The sequence below is a fragment of the Hemiscyllium ocellatum genome, chromosome 30, assembly GCF_020745735.1.
Source record: "Hemiscyllium ocellatum isolate sHemOce1 chromosome 30, sHemOce1.pat.X.cur, whole genome shotgun sequence".
In the NCBI taxonomy this organism is placed as follows: domain Eukaryota; kingdom Metazoa; phylum Chordata; class Chondrichthyes; order Orectolobiformes; family Hemiscylliidae; genus Hemiscyllium; species Hemiscyllium ocellatum.
In genome coordinates this window covers 26,302,356-26,328,396 of record NC_083430.1, presented here as the reverse complement: position 1 = coordinate 26,328,396, position 26,041 = coordinate 26,302,356, and the positions used below count along the sequence as shown (strand labels likewise).

Here is a 26,041-nt window from a genome sequence, read left to right as displayed (position 1 = left end):
GATCACAATGAAGTTCGAGACAGGATGATGGCTGGGGTACTGAATGGCATCAACACAATGGGTCAATACGGTGTGAGCTAGGGAGGAGGGGCGTTACTAGGAATCTCACATTTGACTTATTGATATGGAAACATTTGTTAGTACATCTCGGATTGGTTTAAATCTTCCATGTAGCTTACTTGAAGGATGCACTGAGACTGTGGAATTGTGCCCTAATAACTAATTCAGTCGTTTCAATTGAGAAATTTAATAATAAAAGAAATACTATTTTGAATGATGGGGATATTCATTATGTTCTTTTTGTCAATGTAGTTCAAATGTATGTCATTACTTGTTTCTATTGTACACATTTGGAACCTTTTGCATGAAATATACAGTAGTCCAGTGGTACAAGTGAAGTTAGAGACTTTGCTAGATGAGCAGAAACTTCCCAAATACAGAATATCCTCCTAATGATTGAGAACTGCAGATTAAAGCGTCTCTTGTGTTGAGAGAATTTGTGTGCGCGTGCGCAACGTGATCTCCATGGGTGGGATCGATTACTGAGCATGCGCCAAGTAGACGGGGTGCTAGTTCCGTGTCGGGATCTGCACATGCGTGGTGTGGCGGGCCGTCTAAGGTGAGCGGGGCTTAGCAGGCGCAGCGGTGAATACGGTAACCGGGGGCGAAGTTCAGCGGCGGGGCATCCTCTGGACTGGGCTCTGCACGTAGCTTCGTTAGCCTGTGAATCGGGTGGGTTACCCTAGGTAAGGTATTCCCTGGGTGGGAAGGAGTCTGCGGGCGGGCGGGCGTGGGTGGATGGAATCCAGCTGCGGGTCCGCTGTCCCGGTCCCGGAGCCCCACTGCTGGTGAAGCCCATCGCTCGGTCCGGGAGCCTGGCTGCTGGTTCCGGCCACGTCAGGATTCCTGCTTCGTGCTGGTTGTTTCCTGGTGCCGGAGCCACACAAGGAGCCCATTCATTCCCTTCCCTGCTGGAGAGACGGGCGGTACTGGCTGGAAACCGCACTCCATTCAATCTAACCTCAGTGTAAGGAAACTCAGGTCTCTGTCTAAAAGCACCGCTGAAAAGTTTATAACTCAGAAACTGCAAATACTCTAAATTGCTGGACGGGAAAGGCATACGTAATTTTGGGAAATAAGGTATCACGGTCCACTAGAATCTGACCGTTATAAACTTTATAAACTTTCCATGTCTGAGATTCCTTTCAGCTTGAATCCAGCGCGGTATTCCAGGCCATTTATTGATTGCTTAACCTCTTTACACGTTGTTCGCATACTTGACCTGTGAGGTCAACTGGAAGGAATGTCTTGCAAAGCTATTCGGTTGGCATTGTTGAAAAACCGGTCAGATCCCTTGAGAATCCTTCCTTGGTCAGTGGAGAAAATGCTTTGTGTAAATACAGGTTGTTATTTCTCACTTTTTCTTAATGACTTCTTAGCCCTGCTTTTGACAAAGGATGGTCGGGGTACCAGTAAAGGTTCATGTCCAACATCTATGAAAGTTTTAAAGTATAAAGCATTTAATTACTGTTCACAGTGACTGTAGTGGAGCACCTTCAATTCTGTAATTGTGTTGCAGAATGGTCGGTTTTGCAAAGATGAATCATTGTATTTGTATCAATTAATGATACATGCCCAATGAAAGGTATGGATTTAATGTGCTTGACAAGTGATAGATTGCACTCAGTTTAAAGGCTAGCAAAGTACAAGGGTTATTTTTGGCTTAGCAGAGAGCTAATTTGAAGAGTGTAGTGCTGGAAAAGCACAGCTGATCAGGCAGCATTCAAGGATCAGGATAATTGACATTTCGAGCATAAGCCCTTCATCAGGAATGAGGCCTTATTCCTGACAAAGGGCCTATGTCTGAAACATCAATTCTCCTGCCCCTCAGATACTGCTTGACCGGCTAGCTGTGCTTTTCCAGCACCACACTCTCTTCGACTCTGATCTCCAGCATCTGCAGTCCTCACTTTCTCCTTAGCAGAGAGCTATTCATGTAAAGAAATCTGAAGTTATTGATAGGGATAAACTAAATTCTCTTAAATTAGGTGAAAACAACCGTCCTCCCTCAGCTGATTCCTCCATGTTGAACCACACTTGGAAGAAGCACTGAAAATGACAAGGGCACAGAATGTGCTCTGGTTAAGGAATTTCTGTGTCCACCATCAGTAGTGGTTCAGCAACAACATTACGGACAGGGTAGATTATCATTGATGTATAGCCATAAAAAAAATTCTAATGAGTGATTAGATTCACAAACGCTTAAGAGAATGAGCTTGTAAATGCAACATATTTGAATTTTTAATGTGACTGTATGATCTTAAGAATGTGGCACTTTATTGTTTCAGAACCTGTAGATTTGAGGACCAAGACAAAAATAAGAATTTGTTCTTCAACTTGAACTTTGTTATTAAGTGGTAAGTAAACATCAGTAATCCTGGAGAAACTTGATTGAGTTTCTGAAGAAATTATTGCTACAGTTGAATTTTGACAAGATGTAATTAATTCTGAATCACTTTGATATTTTATAGAAAATGACAAATGAGAAGATCCTAGTGACAGGTGGAGCTGGTTACATTGGTAGCCATTGTGTGATTGAGCTGGTCAAAGCTGGATATGTTCCGGTTGTGATAGACAACTTTCATAATGCGATCAAAGGTATAAAATGTTTTAGGTTTATTTTGTAGCAACTTGTTTGTGAATCTATATGATGGATTGCTTTATTCTCAACAAAGAAATGAAACTAGATGGACCTTTGGCATTGACCTAGGTATCAGAAAAGATGATGGCAGGAACAGCCCTGTCGACTCTGCAAAATCCTCCATCGTAACGTTTCGGGTTAGTGCCAAAATTGTAAGAACCGTCTCTCGTGTTAGTCAGGCAAGGCCCTGACATTCTGTAAAGTATGATTGTGTGTTTGACTATATGCTAGATATCACCATCACAGTTCCTGGTTATGCCCTGTCCCACCAGAAGGACAGACCCAGCAAAGGTGGTAGAACAGTGGTATATAATTGTGAGGGAGTTGTCCTTTAAGTCCTCAATATGGACTTCAGACCTCTTGAAGTCAAATGGCTTCAGGTTAAACATTGGGAAATGAAACCTCCTGCTGATTACTACAATCCATCCTCCCTCGGCTGATGAATCAGTACTCCTCAATGTTGAATGATACTTGGAGGAAGCACTGAAAATGGCAAGGGCACAGAATATGGCTCAGTAACAACATTATGGACAGGCTGGTCAGGCCTTAAAGGGCATAGCTGCCGGGCTGGGTCTGCAGCAGCTGGAGAGGGAACTAACGAGGGAAAAACATATTTGACCTCATCCTTGCCAATCTGCCAGCTGCAAATGAGTCTGTCCGTGACTGTATCAGTAAGAGAGATCAATGCACAGTTCTTGTGGAGATGAATTCCTGCCTTCGCATTGAGAATACCTTCCATTGTGTTGTGACACTATCATTGTGTTAAATGGGACAGACTTCAAACAGAAGCAACTCTAGGGTGGGTATACGTGAGGCACTGTGAGCCATCAACAGTAGCAGAATTGTACTCCATATCTGTAACCTCATGGCCTGGCATAAACTGTACTCAACCATTACCATCAAACCAGGAGATCAACCCTGGTTCAGTGGAGAGCACAGAAGGCATACCAAATAATGAAGTATCAGGTTGGTGAAGCAAATTTCCCAGCAATTTTTCTTTTCATTCCTAAAACTAAGGTGTCAGTTTGGTGAAGCTGCCAAATAGCATGGGCAGCAAGTGATAGACCGAGCTAAGCGATCCCACAATGAATGGATCAGATTCAAGCTCTACCACATCCGGTCGTGAATGATGTTGGACAATTGAGCAACTGACTGGAGGAGGACATTCCACAAAGGTCCCCATCCTCGATGGAAAAGCCCAACACATCAGTGCAAAAAATGAGGTTGAAACATTTGCAGCAATCTTCAGTCAGAAGTATTGAGGGGATGATCCACTTGACCTTCAGGGCTCCCCAGCATCATGGATACCAGTCTTAGCATAATTTGATTCACTTCACATGACATCAAGAAACAGATGGGAGGCACTGGATACTGCAAAGGCTGTGGGCCCTGACAACATTCCAGCAATAGTCCTGAAGATTTGTACTCCAGATCTAGCTGCTCCCTTGGCCAAGCTGTTTCAGTATAATTGCAACACTGGTTTCAATCCAGCAATGTGTGGAAAATTGTCCAGGTATGTCCTGTATGTAAAAACCAGGACAAATCCAACCTGGTCATTACCACCCTACAGTCTACTCAATCTTCATAAGTGATGGAAGCTGTCATCAACAATACTATCGAGCAGCACCTGCTCAGCAATAACCTGTTTAGTGATGCCCACTTTGTGTTCTGCCAAGGCCTTCAGCTCCTGATTCCATTACAGCCCCCTTGGTTCAAACATCAGCAAAAGACTGAGTTCCAGGGTGAGGTGAGAGTGACAGCCCTTGACATCAAGACTGCATTTGACTGAGTGTGTTATTAAGGACTCATAATAAAACTGGAATCAACGGGACTTGAGATAAACTCTGCTGGTTGGAATCATACCTGGTACATAGAAGTAGGTTATGGTTGTTGGAGGTCAGTCATCTCTGCTTCAGGACTTATCTGCAGGAGTTCCTCAGGGTAGTGTCCTAGGCCCACCCATCTTCAGCTGCTTCATCAGTAACCTTCCCTCCATCATAAAGTGGGAAATGGGGATATTTGCCAATTATTGCGCAATGTTCACTATCTGCAACACTTCAGATATTGAAGCAGTCACATTCAAATAAGACTAGATCTGGGTAATGTCCAGGCTCGGTTGACAAGTGGCAAATATCATTCATGTCACATAAATGACAAAGGGCTCTCTTCAATAAGAGACAATCTAACCACTGCCCTTGACAATCAGTGGTATTACCGTCACTGAAACTCCCACTATCGACATCCTCGAGTTTACTATTGACCACAAACTCAACTGAACTCATCATAAACACAGTAGCTGCAAGAGCAGGTCCCAGACTAGAAATACTGCGCTGAGTAACTTGCCTCCTGACTCTGCAGAAGTTGCCCACCATCTACAAGGCAAAGTCAAGAGTGTGACTGAATACTCGCTATTTGCCTGAATGCATGCAGCTCCAACAGCACTCAGGAAGCTTAAACACCATTCAGGACAAAGTAGCTCACTTGGTTGAAACATTCTCAAACATCCATCCACTCCTGCACTGAAACTCAGTAGTAGCAGTGTTACTATCCACAAGATGTACTACAGAAATTCACCAAAAGTCCTCAGCACCTTCCACACCCATGACCACTCCCATCTAGAAGGACAAAGGCAGCAAATACATGGGAGCACCACCACCAGCAAGTTATCCTCCAAGTCACTCACCATCTTGACTTGGAAAAATATCGCTATTCCTTCACTGACACTGGGTCAAAGTCCTGAAATTCTCTCCCTAAGGGCATTGTGGGTCAACCTACAGCATGTGGACTGCAGTGGATTAAGAAGGCAGCTCACCACCACCTTCGTGCACAATTTGGAATGGGCAATAAAGCCAGCGCTGCCCACATCCCATTCATAAATAATAATTATTCAGCACAATATTGCTTTAATCTTTTGCCTCTGTATGACATGATGGTGGTTACTGGAGATCAGGCAGGTCCTGGGTTGGATCAATGTTCAGCACTGATTTCGTATTGAAAACCAGTTAGTTTGGGGAATTAGCTTCAGGCTGAATGTGAGCTCGTCAAGAGAGACAGGTAATGGCATTCAAACTGTGGACTACTATCCAGTGACATGCAATAGAACCTGATGGACAGATCAGATAGAGACAGTGTGAGGCTGTGACAGCTACCTTGGATGAGCAATTAACTGCTCAGCTTTGCATTTGAAAAATTGGGTGTGTTAGCAGAGGACCTTTGAACTCCTGTAGGATCCACACTTTTGGTATCCAACGGAATTGACGTCAGCTGGGATGAGATTGGGCAACTGTTGGGAAAGGCACTTGAATGGCCCATCCTTAAAACTAAGCATTCCCATTGTAGGGAATTGATTTGCAGGTAACAATTTATGACTGCTTTGAATATCCTGAATTGTAATATCAGTAATAATGTTCCAAGCACCTTTTCCTATTGTTTTGCACTGTTAGGAACCACATTGCTGGTGAGGAATTTGTTTGGGTGCAGGGCACCCTGTCAGATGGGCAGTTGACTATTTTTCAAGTTTTGTGTGTTCCTCTTTTCATATGATGAATAGAAACTGTCAGAAATACTAAGCCATTCTGGTAGCATGTGTGCAGTTGACATTTCTGGTCTTGTGTCTAAATACTGTCAATATTTTTAGTTGTACTTTTAACATGAGGTTGGCTGTGAAGTTGCTGCAAAATTAGCATTTTACTATTTGTAGTATTGTAATTAGATTGTCAAGTTTCAAAACTGAACTTTTCTTTAGGATATCCTAACCCTTATCCAAATTAACCCCCTTTTTCCCTTTAAGACTGTTACATAAGTACCATCGTAGACTATGCATTTCAGAGAACCAAGACATCTACAGGAAATAGTTCCAGTTAATCTCTTGGTTAGTTACAAACAAAACTAAGCATGAGCCTGTATTATGCCCTTTTGAGCAAACTAAAAGACTTTTTAGGCAATGAACTTTCTTTAAAATTTACTCCCTCTTGTGTAGGAAATGGTCCCCCATGGGAGATTGACTAGCAAAGTTAGATCTCATGGAATACAGGAAGAACTGGCCATTTGGATACAGACTGGCTCAAAGGTAGAAGACAGAGGGTGTTGGTGGAGGGCTGTTTTTCAGACTGGAGGCCTGTGACTAGTGGAGTGCCACAAGGATCGGTGCTGGGTCCTCTACCTTTTGTCATTTACATAAATGATTTGGATGTGAGCATAAGAGATACAGTTAGTAAGTTTGCAGATGACACCAAAATTGGAGGTGTAGTGGACAGCGAAGGGGGTTACCTCACATTACAACAGGATCTGGACCAGATGGGCCAATGAGCTGAGAAGTGTTAGACGGAGTTTAATTTCAATAAATGCAAGGTGCTGCATTTTGGGAAAGCAAATCTTAGCAGGACTTATACACTTCATAGAGTCGTAGAGATGTACAGCATGGAAACAGACCCTTCGGTCCAACTTGTCCATGCCGACCAATTATCCCAACCCTATCTAGTCCCACCTGCCAGCACCCGGCCCATATCCCTCCAAACCCTTCCTATTCATGTACCCATCCAAATGCCTCTAGTGTGGTTCACTAGTGTGGTTCAGTGCTCGTGCAAAGACATTGAACTCTGATGAATCAACTTTTCTAATAGTTAAATAAAGGAACTATTATACAAGTTAGGTGAAGTAACATTTACAATCTGGGCAAAATTGTCTTGTAGTCATGATTAAGTGATCAGAAGTACACCTGAACAGTTGTCAAATTACTTGATAAAAATTGTTAGCTTGATAAGCTGTTTGCTCCACCCAAAGAGTGAGGATGATTGTATTATTTGCCTGGAAAAAGTCAACTTCTTTTTCTAATCCAGGTGAAGGTGGAATTCCTGAAAGCATTCATCGTGTGAATCAGATCACGGGGACTGACATAATCTTCCAAGAAATTGATCTACTTGATGAATCTGCTCTAAGCAATCTGTTTAAAGAGGTATCACTTGGAATCCAGATGCTTATAACCAGCTTTGCTTAGCTTTTTAAGTTTTAGTTAAGGTTTAGCAATACAATAGTGAATTTTTTGTGCCATCACTCAGGTTGCTGTTTTCCATTATCCAGCTCATCTGCTGCCAAAAACCTCATTCCTGCCTTTATTACATCTAGATTTAACTATTCCAGTGCACAGCCAGCTGGACTCCCTTTTTTTTTATTTGTTGATGAGAAATTTGACTCTTAACTGCCCTCGTCAGAAATAATGATCTTCTGTTTAGAATCATGTGGGGGCGGCAGGTGGCTCAGTTAGCATTGTTGCCTCACAGCACCAGGGCCCCAGGTTCGATTCCAGCCACTGATACTGTCTGTGTGGAATTTGCGCGTCCTCCCTGTGTCTCTGTGGTTTTCCTCCGGGTGTTCAGTTTCCTCCCACAGGAGAAAGTAAGGTCTGCAGATGCTGGAGATCAGAGCTGAAAATGTGTTGCTGGAAAAGCGCAGCAGGTCCGGCAGCATCCAAGGAGATCCTGAAGAAGGACTTATGCCCGAAACGTCAAATCTCCTGTTCCTTGGATGCTGCCTGACCTGCTGCGCTTTTCCAGCAACACATTTTCAGCTTCCTCCCACAGTCCAAAGATGTGCAGGTTAGGTGAATTGACCATGCTAAATTGCCCACAGTGCGAGGTGCATGAGGGAGACTGGTCTGGGTGGGTTACTCTTTTGGAGGGTCGGTGTGGACTGGTTGGGCCGAAGGGCCTGTTTCTACACTATGGGAATCTAATCTAATCTAATTAATCTAAGGTTGGCAGATTTCCTTCTATAAAGGACATTTTTCTGCAAATTTAGATTTCCTTCTCCAGAAGCCTAGATGACCATTGACAGTGGTTATATGGTTGCCACTGTGCCACCTTTTGTTGTTCCAGATATTATTGAATTCAAATACCACCACCCTGCCATGTTGGAATTTGAACCCATCTTCCTCAAGCATAAAAAATATGAGCAGGAACTGCCCATTTTGCTCTGCCATTCGTTAAGATCGTCTAACCTCTAGGTGAAGAGATTTCTTCTCATTGGAGTACAAAATGATTTAACCCACATCCTTAGACTATGACGTGTGGTTCTGGATTCCATTGCAAAATCAAGCATTGGACCATAGACGTATAAAAATAGAAGTGGGAGTAGGCCATTCAGATTTCAAATCTGCTCTGCATTCAGATGATCAGCCATGACTAATCATGATTATATCTTTTGTTTTTATCCCTGCCACTGCAGTAGAAGTCTCATAAGCAGTTTTATCCCCTCTGCTCACTTTGAGATTTGAGGCTTGTCAAGCTGGAAATTAGGCATAAATTATTTTATTGTTACAAATGTGAATGCATAAAATTCATTGGCTGCAAGTACTTCAAACATCTGGAGATTGTGAATGGTGCTGTATAAGTGCAAGGTTGTTCTTAAAATATTTTGAAACACTTGCATGGTCATATTCACGCACTTAGTGATGGGACAGCATTTCGCAATAGTCAGATGATTATTTCATAATAGTATTGAAACTAGTAGTTTTATTTTGTTGGTTGAAATGTTTGGGACTAAGTATAATGAATTACTGTGCTGTCCTTACGAACAGTTGATGACTTGAGTTTGAAAGCACTTACGTTTTTGCAACAAAAAACTCCCCTACATATAGCTACGTTGTTCTTAACTGTGTGATTATCGTCAAATTTTATTTGCAGAGGACATTTTGGACTTAATCTGTAACACTAAATTGATGAGCTGTTAGTGTTAAAATCTATTTATTTCTATTACAGATGAAAATTAACACCTTCACTTAAGTGCAATAAATCTAATTTCCAATGAGACTGTTCCTAGGATGGTGTAATGGCTCAGGAGTTCTCCAACCACGTGTAAAATTGATGATTAGAACAACTGAATTAAGTCCATTTTAGTAATTAGCATAACTTTCCTTTTCCAGCACAATTTCTCAGCTGTGATCCATTTTGCTGGGTTGAAGGCTGTTGGCGAGTCTGTCCAGAAGCCTCTTTTATATTATAAAGTTAATCTGACAGGAACAATTAAACTTCTGGAGGTAAGTGTGCTAAGTTAGGAAATTCCTCTGTAAGATAAACTGTGGGACAATTGAGAACATAGTGTTCAGGGCTGTGGTGCTTGCTTTTCAGTAAGGTAGGTATGTATTAATTCTAGCTGTTAAGATGAAACCCAGATTTTGAGCATGGATCAGTTCATGGAATTTGACTTATTTTCCTTTCTCCTATTGAAAGCATTGGTGTGTGCTTTGGATTAAAATATCTAAGTTTGCTGGTTATACTGGAAGGATAGACATAAAGGAAAAGGAGGTGGGTTAGTTTTGTTATAAAGGAAGATATCATTGTGGTGATGTGGAGATATACAAATGGAGCATGCTATGGAATCTGGTTGGGTGGAAATAGAGAATAACATGGGAAAGAAGTCACAGATGGGAGTCATCAGAAGGCTCCCAAAGAGTTGCTTTGCTACTGGGACAAAGTACAAATGAGAAAATGTTGGAGGTGTGTAGGAAGGGCATTGCCATGTTCTCGGTGATTTTAATCTGTGTATTGACTAGACGCATCAGATGTGCAAGGGTGACGTGGAAGATTGATTTGAAAAGTGCATCAGGGATTGTTTCTTTGACCAGTATTTTACGCAACTTACCTGGGTACGGCCTTTTTTAAATCAGGTAGGATTAATATATCCTTTGTAGTTAAGGATCCTCTATGGAGTGTAACAGTCATAAATGGTGGAATTTCAAATTCAGTTTTGGAAAGCAATTTGAATCTGAAACGAGTATTCTCAACTTAAACAAGGGCAATTACAGATGTACGAAGAAAGTTGTCTAAGTAGATTGTTGGGAGCAGAAATGTTGCAAACTGTGAAATGAGTGGGTGAAGCTGTAAAAGGCAAGTTCGGTATGGGGAAGTGAGAGATTGTTTACTTTGTACTCGATAACCTTTTTTTTTGGGATCCATGTGCAGATGTCAGTAAAAACAACAGTGAACTGGTACAAAAGTTGTTAGAAGTTGCTTGCACTTCAAGGAGACAAATAGGAGGAGGTGGAAAATTTGCTGCAGTTGTTTACAAACCAATCTGAAGTATTGCATTGATTCCCTGGAGACTGTCCCTCAGGAAGGATACATTGGAAGTGATATAGTGCATATTCCACAATGATGCTGGGGCTAAAATAGTTAGGATCTGAGCTCAGGTGGCCTGGACTTGTATTTTCGGATACAGCAGATTAAGAAGTGATCTGATTGAAGACCTTAATTGGTTATAGAAAAAACTGTTTCCTTTGCTAAGCTTTCTTGATAAAGGAGCATTACCTTTAAAATCAGAGGTGGGCCATTCAAGGGTGAAGTCAGAAGGCATCCCTTCATAAAAAGGACAGTGGAAGCTGTTGCTGCAAGGTCAATCGAAAAATCAGAATTTAAAATGATTTTTGATGGGCTGAGTTTTGAGGAATGTGGAACCAAGTTAGTTGAATGGAAGTGTATTTTAAATTGAGCATAAGGTGGGAAATGAAAAGATGAGTAGATGAAGTTTAAAAAATAGATCAAGTGTGACCATATTAATTAGTGGAACAGACTTGAGGCTAAATACCCTACTCCTGCTCTGAAGTTCCAAGAAGTGCAGATAACTCTCTGGTATCTTGTTCACATCTGTTATTCTTTGTTTGTGACCCAAATCTCAGATTTGAATGAGCTAGTTCACTAGAGAGTGGGGGAAAGGATCATTGCTGAATGCAAGTCTTTCGCAACCAGAGTTCAGGCACAAATCACAGGTGATTAATTTTGTTTGTTCCCTTTCTTTCTCGTTCCTCCACTTCCGCCTCCACCAACACCTCTTCTGCCTCCCAACCCCATAAGCCTGCCTGCTGTCATTCAGTACACCACCATGATCTGTTACCAGTATAGACAGGATTGAGTCTGCCACTTTGTTCCTCACTCTGCAAGGTATTTGCCATCTTGTATAACCGCTAATGTGGTTGGCTGCTTTTTTGTGAGAGGTTTAATAACATGTTGTATAGTGTATGGTTGTGATGCCCCATAAAAGATTGGAAATTTGTGCATATGGCAATGGGAAGAAATTATATTGTCTATCTCTGCTTACCTGTGGTATATTTGAATAATTAGTTGTTACTTTTGAAAGAAGATTTGGGTGAGCTGTATTTGTTTTTGTGAGGCTGCTCAGACATCGAGGGTAAATACACTTAATTGTGGTTATAAATGATACAATATTTAGAAACAATATCATTTTCAAGTTCCTCATTCTCCAGATGTTAAAATGTCAGCACCAGCATAAGTGGCAACAATAGTAATTATCAAATGTTTGAGGACAACAAAGCTGGGTAGGAGTGTGAGCTGTGAGAAGGATGCAGAGATGTGTCGATGTATTGTGGACAGATGAAGTATAATGTGGATAGCTGTGAAATTATTCGCTTCGGTTCCAAAAAAAAAACAGAAAAGCGGTGAATTATCTGAATAGCTTTGATTGAGAAAGCGGGGAGATGCAATAAGACCTTGGTTCCTCTGTACACCAGTTGGTGAAAGAAAGAGTGCATGTGGTGGGTTGGTCTTCATAGCAAGAGCATTCATCTATAAGAGCAAAGGTGTCTCTTGTTGAGACACATGTGGGATATTGTGTGTTGTTTTGGTCTCCTTTATCTGGCAAAGGGTGTCCTAGACATGAAGACAATGTAGCAAAAGTTTACCAGACTGATTCCTGGGATGGCAGGACTGACCTATAAGGCGAGACTATCTGTTATGATGATAGTCACGGGACTGGATCTCAGAGAAATCTATAAAATTTTAATAGGATTAGACATGGTAAATGCAGGAAGTGACTAGTTCCAGTGACTAGGAAGGCCAGAACCAAGGGGTCACAATCTAATGATACAGGGTAGGCAATTTAGCACTGAGAAATTTCTTCACCCAGAGAGTGGTGAGCCTATGGAACTCTTTGACACACGGTGTTTGAAGCCAAAGCATTGAGTATTTTTGAGGAGTTATATATAATTATTGGGTCAAAGGGATCAAAAGCATATGGGGCTAAAACAAGAATAGGTTATTGTGTTGGATCATCAGCCATGATCATATTGCATAGCACGACAGGCTCGAAGATCTGTAAATTTTGCCTTGTTAGTACAGGTATTGAATATAACATTTTGGCACATTTTAAATCTTTTCAGTCTGTAGTGTACTTGGATAACTGCTCTTACACAGTGGTCTGACCGCAAACGAGCAGCGTGATTTTTAGACTATTGGACGGTTGCCTTTACTGAAACATGATTAAAAGGTCTTTTGAAGCAGAAATCTGGAAATTGTGAATCTGCAATTACAGCCTGGATTTAATGAAGTCACACTCCGAAAGCTTGTGTTTTCAAATAAGTCCATTGGACTATAACCTGGTGTGCGTTTTGACATAAATATGAAGGCAGAGCCTCAAGTGAGTGCTGAGTTAAAATTGTAGCTTTCTTTCAGTCTTTCAAACCTCAGGGCTTGAGTATATTTTTGACCTGTTCTCACTACAGATGCTGTTTGAGTGTGTCCTGTCAAGTTTGCATTTTGCAAATGGAAAATGTAATTACAATCACTACAAATTGGAAAGACTTGTCATTGAGAAATGAGAGGTCATTGGTAAGAACATTACCCAAAAGGATGTTGAGGTTGGTTTTTGATGATGTGAACTTTGAATTTTTGAATGATTTATCCTTTTCTTTTGTTGCCTTAGACAATGAGAACATATGGTGTTAAAGACATTGTTTTCAGTAGTTCAGCAACTGTATATGGAAATCCCAGTTACCTGCCCATCGATGAGGCACATCCCGTTGGCAGCTGCACTAATTCTTATGGAAAAACAAAATACTTCATTGAAGAAATGATTAAGGATCTCTGCTACGCAGAAAAGGTATTTCTTACCATTGTATGAGTTTGGCACTTGTTGAAGTTGTCAGACTGAAAGTAGGGCTGTGTATGATGTTAACTGAATGCCATCTTGCTTTCAGGAATGAAATCTTATATTCTTATCTGATCTAGCCCCCATGTTATTCTAGACCCATACCAATATAGTTGATTCTTCACGGCCTTATGACATGGTCTACCAAGCCATTTAGCTGTGTCAAACTTCTACAAAGTCTAAACAAAGGAGTGAAACTGGATAGACCACCTAGCATTGAACTAGGCACTGGAAATAACATCAGTTGATGCTGCAAAGTTCTCCTTCCTTGACCTTGTGCAAGATTGGTGCAGCTGTCCCAGTCCAATCAAACAACAACCTGACATTGATTCTGGGACTCCATCCCAGAAACTACATTGCCATCTCTAGGTATGTCCCATCCTACTGCCGGATAGACCCACCAGAGGGGCGGCACTGAGGTGTGTGGTTGGGAAGGAGTTTCCCTGGGATGACTCAACATTGACTCCAGACCTCCATGAGGTCTCATGGCATCAAGTAAAAACGTGGGCATGAACATAAGAAATTAGAACAGGAGTAGGCCTTTCAGTCCATCTTATCTGCGCTGCCATTCAATAAGATTATGTCTGATCTGCCTTAGGCCTCAACTTCTTTCTCGTGCCAGCTCTTGCAACACTCAACTGTTGAATAGTTCAAAAATCAATCTACCTTATCATTAAGTATGCTGTGATCTAGTCTCTGCAACTCTAGGATCGAGTATTCTCCCAGACAGAAATGCGGAGAAAAATTCCTTCCCATCTCAATTTTAAATGAATTGCCCCTTATTCTGGCCTTCAAGCTGGCTGAGTCTTCCCAGGCATAGCTGTCAGACTCTGTGGCAGATTCTGAAGGAAGCAACAAGATGGAAATATCTACTTGACCTCAACCTGACTAATCTACCTGTCTCCGCTCTATTTGTCCATGAAATGATTATTAGCAGTGTTCATGCAATGTCATTATTAAAACAAAGTTCTGTCGTCTACTGAGGATACCCTTCCTTGTGTAGTGTGTCCCTATCGTTGTGCTAAATGGAACAGATCTTGAATAGATCCAACAAATTGAGCATCCATGGTTCATCAGCAGCAGTAGTGATGAATTGTACTATTTGTAACATTGTGGCCTGACATTACCTCATTCTACCATTAACGTTAAGTTGGGAGATCAAATTTAGATGAATGCAGAGGGCATGAGTAAACATAAAGAAGTCAATCGGGTTGAGGTTGAGATTGAAACAGCCCTGCCTACTGCATGCTGCTTCTACTGTTTGGCGTGCAACCAGTCGTAAGTGATCCCGATACCTAATGATCATATTTAAGCTCTGCAGCATCCGGTTGTGAATGATGGTGAACAACTAGCAACAAATGTTCCTGTCTTCAATGATTGGCTTTCTTTAAAACTGCAATTGGCTTGAATCGGTTTTGTTGGATTTATCTTATTTATCAAATCTGAATTATTTAGCAGTTGATCTATTTTAAGATGTGCTATTGCTAACTTGATCCAGCATTTTCTTTATAACTCTAAAATATGAATGCCTAGGAACAGGATTTTTTACATTACTGTACTTGTAAATATTGCAAAGTGTTCTCAGATGATTTTTGAACCTGTGGTTTATGATGATACTTAACAAATATATTGACCATTCAGGATTGGAATGCTGTTTTACTTCGATATTTCAATCCTATTGGGGCACATGAATCAGGAAAAATAGGTGAAGATCCCCAGGGTATTCCCAACAATCTGATGCCATATATTTCACAGGTATGTAATAATTTTAAAAGAGTTTAAAATGGGCTGAGAGTACAGTGGAAGAGGGACAGCAATATTACCTTTAAAACAGCCTTCAAAAAGACAAATTGTTAATGATTTCCTCTTATTAGAATTTATAAATGTTGTATAATTTTGACAGCATTAATTTTGTGTGGGGTTCCTGAAAATCCCGACAAAAAAACTTGTGTTTAGTTGATTTTTAATTTGGAGGAGTTGGTATCTCATGCTAGTCTTCCCAGTGCTGTCTTGCTCCTCCATGTTCAGATGTTAGAATATGCGTCCCTGACTACATTCATCCCACTGTTGGTGGCCATGCCTTCAGTTGTCTTGGTCTTTTGGCTCTGGATTCTCTTTCAGCCTGAGGAAGAGTCATACTTAACGTTCTGTCTCCACAGATGATATCAAACCTACTGAGTATTTCCAGCACTTTTAGTTTCATTTCAGATTTCCAGCATCTACAGTCTTTGTTTTCATGAACATTTGCAACTATTTTCACTGAAATAAGAAATCTTGTGTTTTGTTCTTAAAATCACAAAAGTGTTTTAGGGTTTATTTGATAACAAAGATGTTTCCATTAGTTGTCGAATTAGTAATGAGGGAACACAATGTTAGGACTTTAATACACTCCATTCTTCTATAACACAATGGTTGTGTTCTTGTGCAACCCTGCATTATAGAAACATTGCACTTTAGAAACTGCATTTAGTGTTTGCGCTGTAATCTCGTTATAGCTAACACTCGTTTTAAAAGGTCACGCTGTAGAAACAGCATTCCCGATTCATCACTCACGGTACAGCAAATTCACATTGGATGAAAAGTGTGTTATAACGCAATGATCAATACCAGCAAAATTGAGGGAGAAGTTATAAATCCAGCCCCACCTCCTCTCAAAATTTTTAAACACTTTACTACAGCAACTGTTGAGACATATATTATGACTAACTTCCACAGAAAATTGGACCAGCATTTTAAGAAGTTTGTAAACAAGACCAAAGCAGAGAAATGAAATTTAAGTAGAATGCTTCAGTAGATGTCATACAGGCACAGAAACAAGGATTAGATGGCCATTTGTGCTGCAATTTCAATGAATAACTAAGTCTGCTATTTTCAATTTTCAAAAAAGTAGAAGCTTTTTAAAAAAATGTTCTTTATTCCTATTCCTGTACTTCACATTTCCCAAGAATATTTCCTCTGCCCACAATATTGCAACTGAACATGGGCATGGATAGGATAAATAGACAAAGTCTTTTCCCTGGGGTCGGGGAGTCCAGAACTAGAGGACATAGGTTGAGGGTGAGAGGGGAAAGATGTAAAAGAGACCTAAGGAGCAACTTTTTCACGCAGAGGGTGGTACGTGTATGGAATGAGCTGCCAGAGGATGTGGTGGAGGCTGGTACAATTGCAGCATTTAAAAGGCATTTGGATGGGTATATGAATAGGTTTGGAGGGATATGGGCTGGGTGCTGGCAGGTGGGACTAGATTGGGTTGGGATATCTGGTCAGCATGGACAGGTTGGACCAAAGGGTCTGTTTCCATGCTGTACAGTTCTATGACTCTGTCATAAGCTGTATAAATTGCTCGATGACAATTATGATTGGTATCGCATCCTTGACATTTTAAATGAGTCCTACTTTACAAAGAGATTGGGTATTGCCACAGCTTTAATGATGTGTTGTATCAGCTCACACATCTGGTTGATGGTTAGTTATTTGGCAGTGATTCACAAAACAAATGAAACATTCCAGTCAAACAAGTTTTTATGTGACAATTTGAATAATAGCATTGGATGTGGCCACCTAGTAGCAGAACTTGGGTGACTGCTTTTGTATAGCTCTAATGCTTTTTTTTCTCCCATGCTCAAAGAAGAGGACTATCCTTCAAGCACATTGTATCTGAGCCCTTTACTTTGGATGACGTGCACTATTATGACTCAGCAGTACTTAACACAATTATCTAATGTAAGGCGTTCAATGAACGTGTTTACTAGCATGTCTGATTACTGAACTAAAAAAAGCAACTGAAAGCAGCCTGGCAATATATTCATTTGTTAATTTTCTGTACTTAGGCCCTGTACCTTATCTGCTGTGGGTAGCATCTAAGTCTGTGCTAATTATCTGAGTGAACATTTACTTGGAACCGAGAGCTGAAAGTATCTGCAAACTTATTCTGTGCCATGAGATGTTATCCACTCTTACTCTGTGAACTGCAGCACATCTGATAAATGCATTACTGGATAAACCTATTGCAATGGAACCTCGATTATCCGAATACCACAAATCCGAAAATCTGATTATCCGAAGGAGATCTCGAGGTCCTGATAGAAGCATTACATCAAAGACGTGTTTCTAACAGTGATTGTGTCTTTTGTTTACAGTGATTAAACAGGCACTGTCTCCAAAATGACTGAACTCCCCCACACACACTCTCACTCTCTCTTCTCCCCCCCCCCCCCTCCCCGCCCCCACCACTTTCCTGGGTGTTCTACATAGGGGTGTACCCTAAATCTACTCCCCCCTTCCCCAGATAACCTGACCAACATTGTCCTGTACAGGGCAGAGATGGAACCTGTCAAAAAGTTGCAGTAAAAAGTGTGTGCGCATGTGCTATTTGGACACTTACCCACAAAGGCAGCAGCATCAGTCTTATTGTTGGTGTCCAGTCCAGCTGCCCTGGATAGTGGGCGGGGGCAGTGCTTGACAGGGATGGGGGCAGGGTCTAACGTGCTGTGCTGCTGCAGTCTTCTGAACGGGGAGCAGACTTTAAAAACTTCGAACCCCAGAGGAAAGGCATTTAATCAATTAACTGAATAATCGATAATTGAACGAAATAGTGCCTGCCCATCACGTTTGGATAATCGAGGTTCCCCTGTAAATGACACCTTTCTGCACATAGTTTGCAGCCTGGCGATAAATATGTCTCTTGTGTTCTGTTAACATGCAGTGAAATTGCAATGTCCTCTTCCAAAATGTATGGAAGCCTGGCATTGTCTGAACAATAGGATTCCTCTGTGTGTCCGGGTAAAAAAACGAGGTCTGCAGATGCTGGAGATCACAGTTGAAAATGTGTTGCTGGTTAAAGCACAGCAGGTCAGGCAGCATCCAAGGAACAGGAAATTCGACGTTTCGGGCATAAGCCCCCATTCCTGATGAAGGGCTTATGCCCGAAACGTCGAATTTCCTGTTCCTTGGATGCTGCCTGACCTGCTGTGCTTTAACCAGCCAGACATTTTCAACTTCCTCCTTGTGTCCCTCAAGTTGAATCCAAGCAAATGCAAAACACAACGTTTGACCCTGGTTTAGATACAGGAGTTAATTTGGAGATGGCATTTATGGACATCAGTCTGTCTTTGAACTCCAAAATTTTTGTCAGGATTTTATACCCTTAGTCTTCAACTCTCCTGATTTATTCACAAGACAGTGAAGCTAATTGTACATAGTTGAGAGTTTGGTCTGACAGTATTGGGCAGATCCACCAGTGGACCTGGACATTGCATGCCTGTGGTCAAACATCATCTGAGTTCGTCTGAAGCTTTAGTTGAGGGACTCTGTTTCCATGCATCACCACATGGAAGTAAAGCTGAGTGTTTGTTGGTGGAAAGGCTATGCCCCTACTGACAGGGCACAAGTCTCACACTTGGCTCTCTTTCTCACATTGTTATTAACTAATGATAGAGGCTGAAAATGAAAAACAAAACTGTGGACACACTCTCTTACTAATTCTCTCCACACACACCAGACACATCACATTGATTGCTGGCCTACATGCGTTAATGGGTCAGTTGTAATCTGCCCATGTAGGAAAACCTTTCTGTGGTCAAATATTTGACTTTCTTCTCAGGTTGCTATTGGGCGTCGGCTGTACCTGAATATTTTTGGCAATGACTATGAGACATGCGATGGCACAGGTAAGATCATGCTTCAATGTGAACATATAGAACATAGAACAGTATAGTACAGCACAGTACAGGATCTTTGGCTCACGATGTTGTGCCAAGCATTTACCTTAAACTAAGATCAACCTCGCCTACACACCCCTCGATTTACTGCTGTCCATGTGCTTGTCAAGCAGTCACTTAAATGTCCTTAATGTCTTTGACTCTACCACAGTTGGCAGTACATTCTATGCACCCACACTCTCTGCATATAGAACCTACTTCAAACACCACCCCATACCTTCCTCCAATCATCTTAAAATTATGACCCCTCGTTCTACAGGAAAAGTATCTGGCTAAATACTCTATATATGCCTCTCATTACCTTGTACACCACTATTAATCACCTGTCTTCCTCCTCCTCTTCAGTGTGAAAAGCCTGAGTTGACTCAACCTCTTTTTATAAGACAAGCCCTCCAATCTAGGCAGCATCCTGGTAAATCTCCTCTGCACCCTCTGTAAAGCATCAGCATCCTTCCTATAATGAGGCGACCAGAACTGGACACAATATTCCCAATGTCATCTAAACAGGGTTTTACAGAGCTGCAGCAAAACCTCACGGCTCTTAAACTTAATCCCCCTGTTAATGAAAGCCAAAACACCATACACCTTCTCAACAACCCTATCAACTTGAGTGGCAACTTTGAGGGATTTGCGTATATGGACCCCAAGATCCTGCTGTTCCTGCACACGGCCAAGAATCAGGTCTTTAACCCTGTATTTTGCATTTAAATTCGACCTTTCAAAATGAATCACTTCAGATTTATCTAGGTGGAACTCCATCTGCCACTTCTCAGCCCAGCTCTGCATCCTGTCAATGTCATGTTGTGGCCTACAACAGCCCTTGACACTATCTACACCAACGACTTTTGTGTCATTGGCAAACTTACTAACCTACCCTTTCACTTCTTCATCCAAGTCATTTATAAGAACTACAAAGAACAAAGGTCCAAGAACAGATCCCTGTGTGACACCACTGGTCACCGACCTCCAAGCGGAATACTTCTTATTCACTACCACGCGCTGTCTTTCAGCCAGCCAATTCTGTGTATAGACAGCCAAATTTCCCTGTATCCCATACCTCCTAACTTTCTGAATGGGGAACCTTACCAAATGCCTTACTGAAATCCATATACACCTCATACGCTGCCTGACCTGCATCAACTTGTCACGTCCTCAAAGAACTCCAGGCTTGTGAAGCATGACCTGAACCCCTCAAAGCCATGCTGACTATCTTTAATTAACCTACGTTTTTCCAAATAGCCATAAATTCTATCTCTCAGAATCCTTTCCAGTACCTTGCTTACCACAGACATAAGACTGGCTGGTCTGTAATTCGGAGGGGTTTCCCTATTAACTTTCTTTGAGGGAGGTGAATGTTTCACTGTTCAATCAGCCAGTACTACTCCTGTGAAGAGTGAGGATGCAACGATTATTGCCAGAGATGCAGCAATCTCATTCCTTGCTTCCCGTAGTAACCTTGGATATATCTGGTCTGGCCCTGGGGACTTATCAGTCTTGATACTTCCTAGAATTTCCAGCACATCCATTTTCTTACTATCAATCTGTTTAAGCCTGTTAACCTGGTCCAGTGTTCTCTCAATCAACAAGGTCCCTCTCTCTAGTAACTACCGAAGCAAAAAACTCATTTAGGGCCTCCCCTACCTCTTCAGCCTACTGGCACATGTTCCCCCCACTATCCCTGATCGGCCCTGCCCTCTCTCTGATCATTCTCTTGTTCCTCACTATGTGTAGAATGCTTTTGAGTTTTCTCCAATCCTTCCTGTCAAGGTTTTGTAGTGCCCCCGCCCCCTTCTAGCTCTCCTCAATCCGTTTTTGAGTTCTTTCCTAGCTACTCTGTAATCCTCTAAAGCAATGCCAAATCCTTGCTTCCTCAACCTTAAGTAAGTTTCCTTCTTCCTTTTGACAAGAAGCTCCTCTACTTGTCATCTAAGGCTCCTTCACCTTACCATTCCTTGCCTGTCTCAATGAGACAGTTATTCAACATTTGCAACAAGTGCTCCTTAAACAGCCTTCACGTTGCTGTTGTGCCTTTCCCGTAGAACAATTGTTCCCAGTTTATACTCCATAGCTCCTGCCTAATAGCAATATAATTTCCTGTCCTCCAATTAAATATCTTCCCATACCATCTGCTCCTATCCCTCTCCATGGCTATGATAAAGGTGAGGCAGTTGTGATCACTGTCACCAAAATGCGGTCCTGCGAGAGATCTGACACCTGGTCTGGCTTGTTGCCGAGCGTCAAATCCAATATGGCCTGGCCGATCTACATATTGAATCCCTCCTGGACACAGCTGACAAAATTAGCTCCATCCAGACCATCTGAACTAAGGAGGTTCCAGTCAATATTGGGGAAGTTGAAGTCACCCATAACAACAACTGTTACCTCTGCACTTTTCCAAATTGCTGTCCAATCTACTCTTCCATTTCTCTGCTGCAATTGGGGTGTCTATAGAAAACACCTAATAAAGTAACTGCTCTTTTCCTGTTACTGACTACCACCCATACTGACTTAGTCAACAAACCCTCCTCAACAACCTTTTTTTCTGCAGCTGAAATGCACCCTGTAATCTAACAATGCTACTCCCTCTCCTCTTTTAACCCCCTTCCTGTTCTTTTAAAAAGATCTAAACTCTGGAACACACAGCAACCATTCCTGCCCCAGTGAAAATCATGTCTCTTTTATGACCAAAACATCGTAGTTATTGTGGCCAAAATGTGGTTCATGATTTAGTTATACACCAAACAACATCGTGTTACACAAATTCTACAAAGATTCATACTGTCCACAAGGAAGTTACCACGAAGTATTAATGACAATGCTGATTAGCATATAATTTTTTTCAAGTTGGTTTCACATGTATTTCCACTCTGGCTGATTTCAGTTCTATCTTCCCTATTTTGTACAAAATCTTTGTTTATAATTAGACATGTTCAATACACAAATGCAGATCTATTTAAATTTGAAGGCTCACAAAAAACTTTGGATAACTGAAAAACTGAATTCAGTATGCTGATGTGTTGATTTAGTGAGATGAAAGCTTTCAGAAGAAGGTAAATTTTATGTTCCAAGTGTATTCCATGTATTCTACATCTCCAGTCAGTTTACTGGAAATCAGTTCTGAAGCAATTTTATGTTGAGTTTAATTGCCCAAATCATCATCATGCCTTCATAAGAACTCTTATCATTAATTTGCTTTGATTCACTCCTGTGCAAATACCTGCTTGCTCACACTTCCTGCATTTATATTCGTAGTTTCCAGGGTATGCTTATGTCCAAAGGAGCAGCAGACCCAATGGGCTCAGAATAAGGCACCATGACAGAAGAAAATTGGCAACTTGTTATATCATTAGTTGAAATGTTGTATTCACACTTGTTTTCTGCTAAATGTGTGTAGACAATTGAGTTCTGCAGACAATTTCTAGAAAATGTGGTCGAATTCGGGATCTGTAAGAACTTATGAACCAGACCAAACTCCCTGAAAATATATTAGGCAAATTGCCTTACCCCTCACTTTTCCTTATCGTTAAAATAAGTGTAAGGTGCTGTGTTCTGGATGTAGTTTGATTGATCAAATACCAGGCTTGAAACCAAACACCTTTATTCATACACTATAATCAAAATATGGGCAAAATAATAAAAATAAAAATAAAAGAATTTACTTTATTATTATTTTGTTCAGCATTGATAAATAGTTATCTATTAATTAACTGTTCCAAAATAGGAGCATTCCATTAATGCAGTCTTTGCAAAGGCAAGTTCAGTAAAATAGATTCTCTCTCATATAATTCTAGCAGCAGAGAACCCCACAACTGCTACTGAAAGCTAAAACTGGGGGAAAAAAAATAAAGGTTCTGAGGGAGCATGACCCCACCCTGTAATGCTGCTTCTGTTGTTCCAACTTTAAAAAAGAAACACCACAAACCTCAAGCTATTAACTTTATTTACTGGAGCATACTAAACGGTACCTCTGCCTCAACGTTTTGTCATTTTAAAAAAAAACCCAGAACAAAAACGCCCCTTAAAGCCATCGTATTGTCACATTTTATCTTGTAGATCAATCTGCAAACTGGATGAGATGCATACTGAGGAAATCAAGGTTGGGGATATAAAGGGCCCTAGCAGTAATTTTAAAATCCTCTCTGGCCACAGGTGATGTGTCAGAAGGCTGCTAACATTGTCCCATTATTAAAGAAAAGGGAGGAAGAGATAGACCAGGAAACTACAGGCCAGTAAGTCTAACCCCTGTGAAAGTTTATTAGAAAGAATTCTGAGGACCAGACTATATATGCACTTAGAGCGATATGGAATAATCAGACACAATTGACACTAGATTGCTAGGTTTGTTCAATATATGACACTGATCTTTTGCTATAAATTGTGTCTTATGATCCTGCCCCACTAGTTACCTGATGAAGGAGCAGTGCTCTGAAAGCTAGTACTTCCAAATAAACTCATTGGACTATAACCTGTGTTGTGAGATTTTTAACTTTGTCCACCCCAATCCCATACTGGTACCTCCACATTACGGAGGGAATTCCAGCATTTTGACCCAGAAATTCCCTCCCTAGTGTTGATGATAATGCACATGATGTAGTCTGCATAGGTGTATACGATAATGTCCCTCATGGCAGATGAATCAAGAAAGTAAGAACCGATGGGATCCAAGGAAAAGTGGCACATTAGCAGAGAGACTGGAAGCAGATGATGATTGTAAAGAGGTATTGCTGTGATTGGAAGTCTCCTTTCAATAGGGGTTTCCACAGGGCTCAATGCTGGAGCACTTGTTGCTTAAGGTATAATGATTTTGACTTAAATGTAGAGGGTATGTTTAAGAAATTCATGGATGACACGAAAATTGGTAGAGTGGTAAATAGTAAGAAAGATGGCAGAAAACTGCAGAAGGATATCAATAAACTGGTTGGATGGACAAAGCAGAGGCAAATTAAATTCAACCCAGAAAGCTGAGACAGTGCACTTTGGAATGGCAGAAGACTAAATTATGAATAATAGGGCTCTCTTCACTTTTAGAAATAAAGAAAACTACATTTTTGAGTGCAGAAATGTTAAAGCCGTTCAAGTAGTGTGAAGCTACATGGATGATATTAGCGCCTGGTTACAAGCAGAGATGCTGACAAAGGGGTGGTTGTAGAGCAGTGGAGTTCACTTTCAAAAGCTCTTGAAGGCATCATAATGTTTAGCTTAAGCCAGAATATCTGCAGTCTTAAGATGCTAATGAACACTATTCCACAGGTGCGCATTTTGAGCATAAATGTGATGTTGAAAACTAACTTGTTCCTAGAGTAATGTTGTATAAAGCAGAAGAACAAGTGATTTTGGTTGTAAATGTAACAATTGCAAATAAGATCTTGTTTTGCTGTTCAGGTGTCAGGGATTATATTCATGTAGTGGATCTTGCAAAGGGACACATTGCTGCATTGAAGAAGCTGAAAGAAAGATGCAGTTGCAAGGTTTGTTAATGTGAGATTAGTGCCTCTGCCTTTTACAATTTTAGTCCTATGCCTCAAATTCTTGATATTTTTCCTCCTGTTCCCCCAAGACGTTTTCAGCATTCTGTAACTTATACTAGGACTCTTTTGCATGAACTAAATATATGTCTCTTGCTCTTCAGGTATATAACCTTGGTACTGGAACAGGTTATTCTGTTTTACAAATGGTAAAAGCAATGGAGAAAGCTTCTGGGAGAGAGGTAAGTCAGTATCATTTAAGGAGCTTCAGTGCGGTTACTTTTTAGCTTGGTTGAGTATAAACTAAATAATTTGTAATTTATACATCAATTTAACAGAAATTCCTGGTTTTCTCCTTGTCTTTCAGATTAAATACCAAGTTGTTCAGAGGAGAGAAGGAGACATTGCTTCCTGTTATGCCAATCCAGCTCTTGCAGAGAAGGAACTTGGATGGAAGGCACAGTCTGGGATTGACAAGATGTGTAAGCACTGAATGTGATAATGTTAAGGTTTACTGTAATTTTATTTCATATTAATGCAACTTAATGGTTGATCTATATAGTCTTAATATTTTAGAGCTGTGTATATTTGTATCACTAAATACAGGAATATACATTCAATTTTATAAACAATATCTTTCATATTTTAGGTCAAGATTTGTGGAATTGGCAATCCCAGAATCCTTATGGTTTCAGCAAGAATGAAGCATCAAATGCACCATGTAACAGTTGATTGAGCTGTTTTAGAAAAATAACAAATTTTTAAAAAACATTTTGTAGTATCAAGGCTGTAGATCACCAGTAATAAAATACTGAGTAGATTCTTAATCTGTTCTGGTGGAGGATGGTATGAACTTAAACATCTACCTTTGCATTCTATTAAATTTTAAAATTGAAAATTAAGGCTGTTTGAAACTCAAACTGATCAACTGACTACTTTCACCAAGAACAGTTAATGCTTTCTTGTTGACTGAAGTTTGAGCTATTTAGACTTTTATGATCATATCTTTGGTCTTGTAACTCTAGCAATTTCTATATAATTTAAATGTGTGTATGTATATACACATAGAACCCATGGGCTGGATACAGCCCTAAGTTTTGTACTTTAGAGCAATAGCTTAGAAATAAATGACACTTTTGATAAGTATACATGTATGAATTTGTTTTGTTTTTGGCATGGAAATTGCCAAAATAGTTATCAAGAAACTCTTGGATTCTAAA

The 26,041-nt window shown here is 40.7% G+C and overlaps 1 protein-coding gene across 4 annotated transcripts; it reads left to right on the top strand.

Moving 5' to 3' along the window:
* Nucleotides 1-538: 538 nt before the first annotated feature.
* Nucleotides 539-25,967, top strand: gale (UDP-galactose-4-epimerase). 4 transcript variants are annotated; one of them, XM_060847264.1, is made up of 12 exons: nucleotides 539-619; nucleotides 2,349-2,417; nucleotides 2,532-2,658; nucleotides 7,540-7,655; nucleotides 9,621-9,734; nucleotides 13,412-13,588; nucleotides 15,278-15,391; nucleotides 19,239-19,305; nucleotides 24,739-24,824; nucleotides 24,986-25,063; nucleotides 25,189-25,303; nucleotides 25,471-25,967. In XM_060847264.1, the coding sequence occupies exons 3-12, from the start codon at nucleotides 2,535-2,537 to the stop codon at nucleotides 25,551-25,553; spliced, it is 1,074 nt and encodes a 357-aa protein (XP_060703247.1). In that variant the 5' UTR covers nucleotides 539-619; nucleotides 2,349-2,417; nucleotides 2,532-2,534; the 3' UTR covers nucleotides 25,554-25,967. The 4 variants fall into 4 exon arrangements, with proteins under 4 accessions (XP_060703247.1, XP_060703249.1, XP_060703246.1 ...); XM_060847266.1 differs by lacking the exon at nucleotides 539-619 and adding an exon at nucleotides 631-732; XM_060847263.1 differs by lacking the exon at nucleotides 539-619 and adding an exon at nucleotides 631-746.
* The last annotated feature ends 74 nt before the right edge of the window (nucleotides 25,968-26,041 follow it).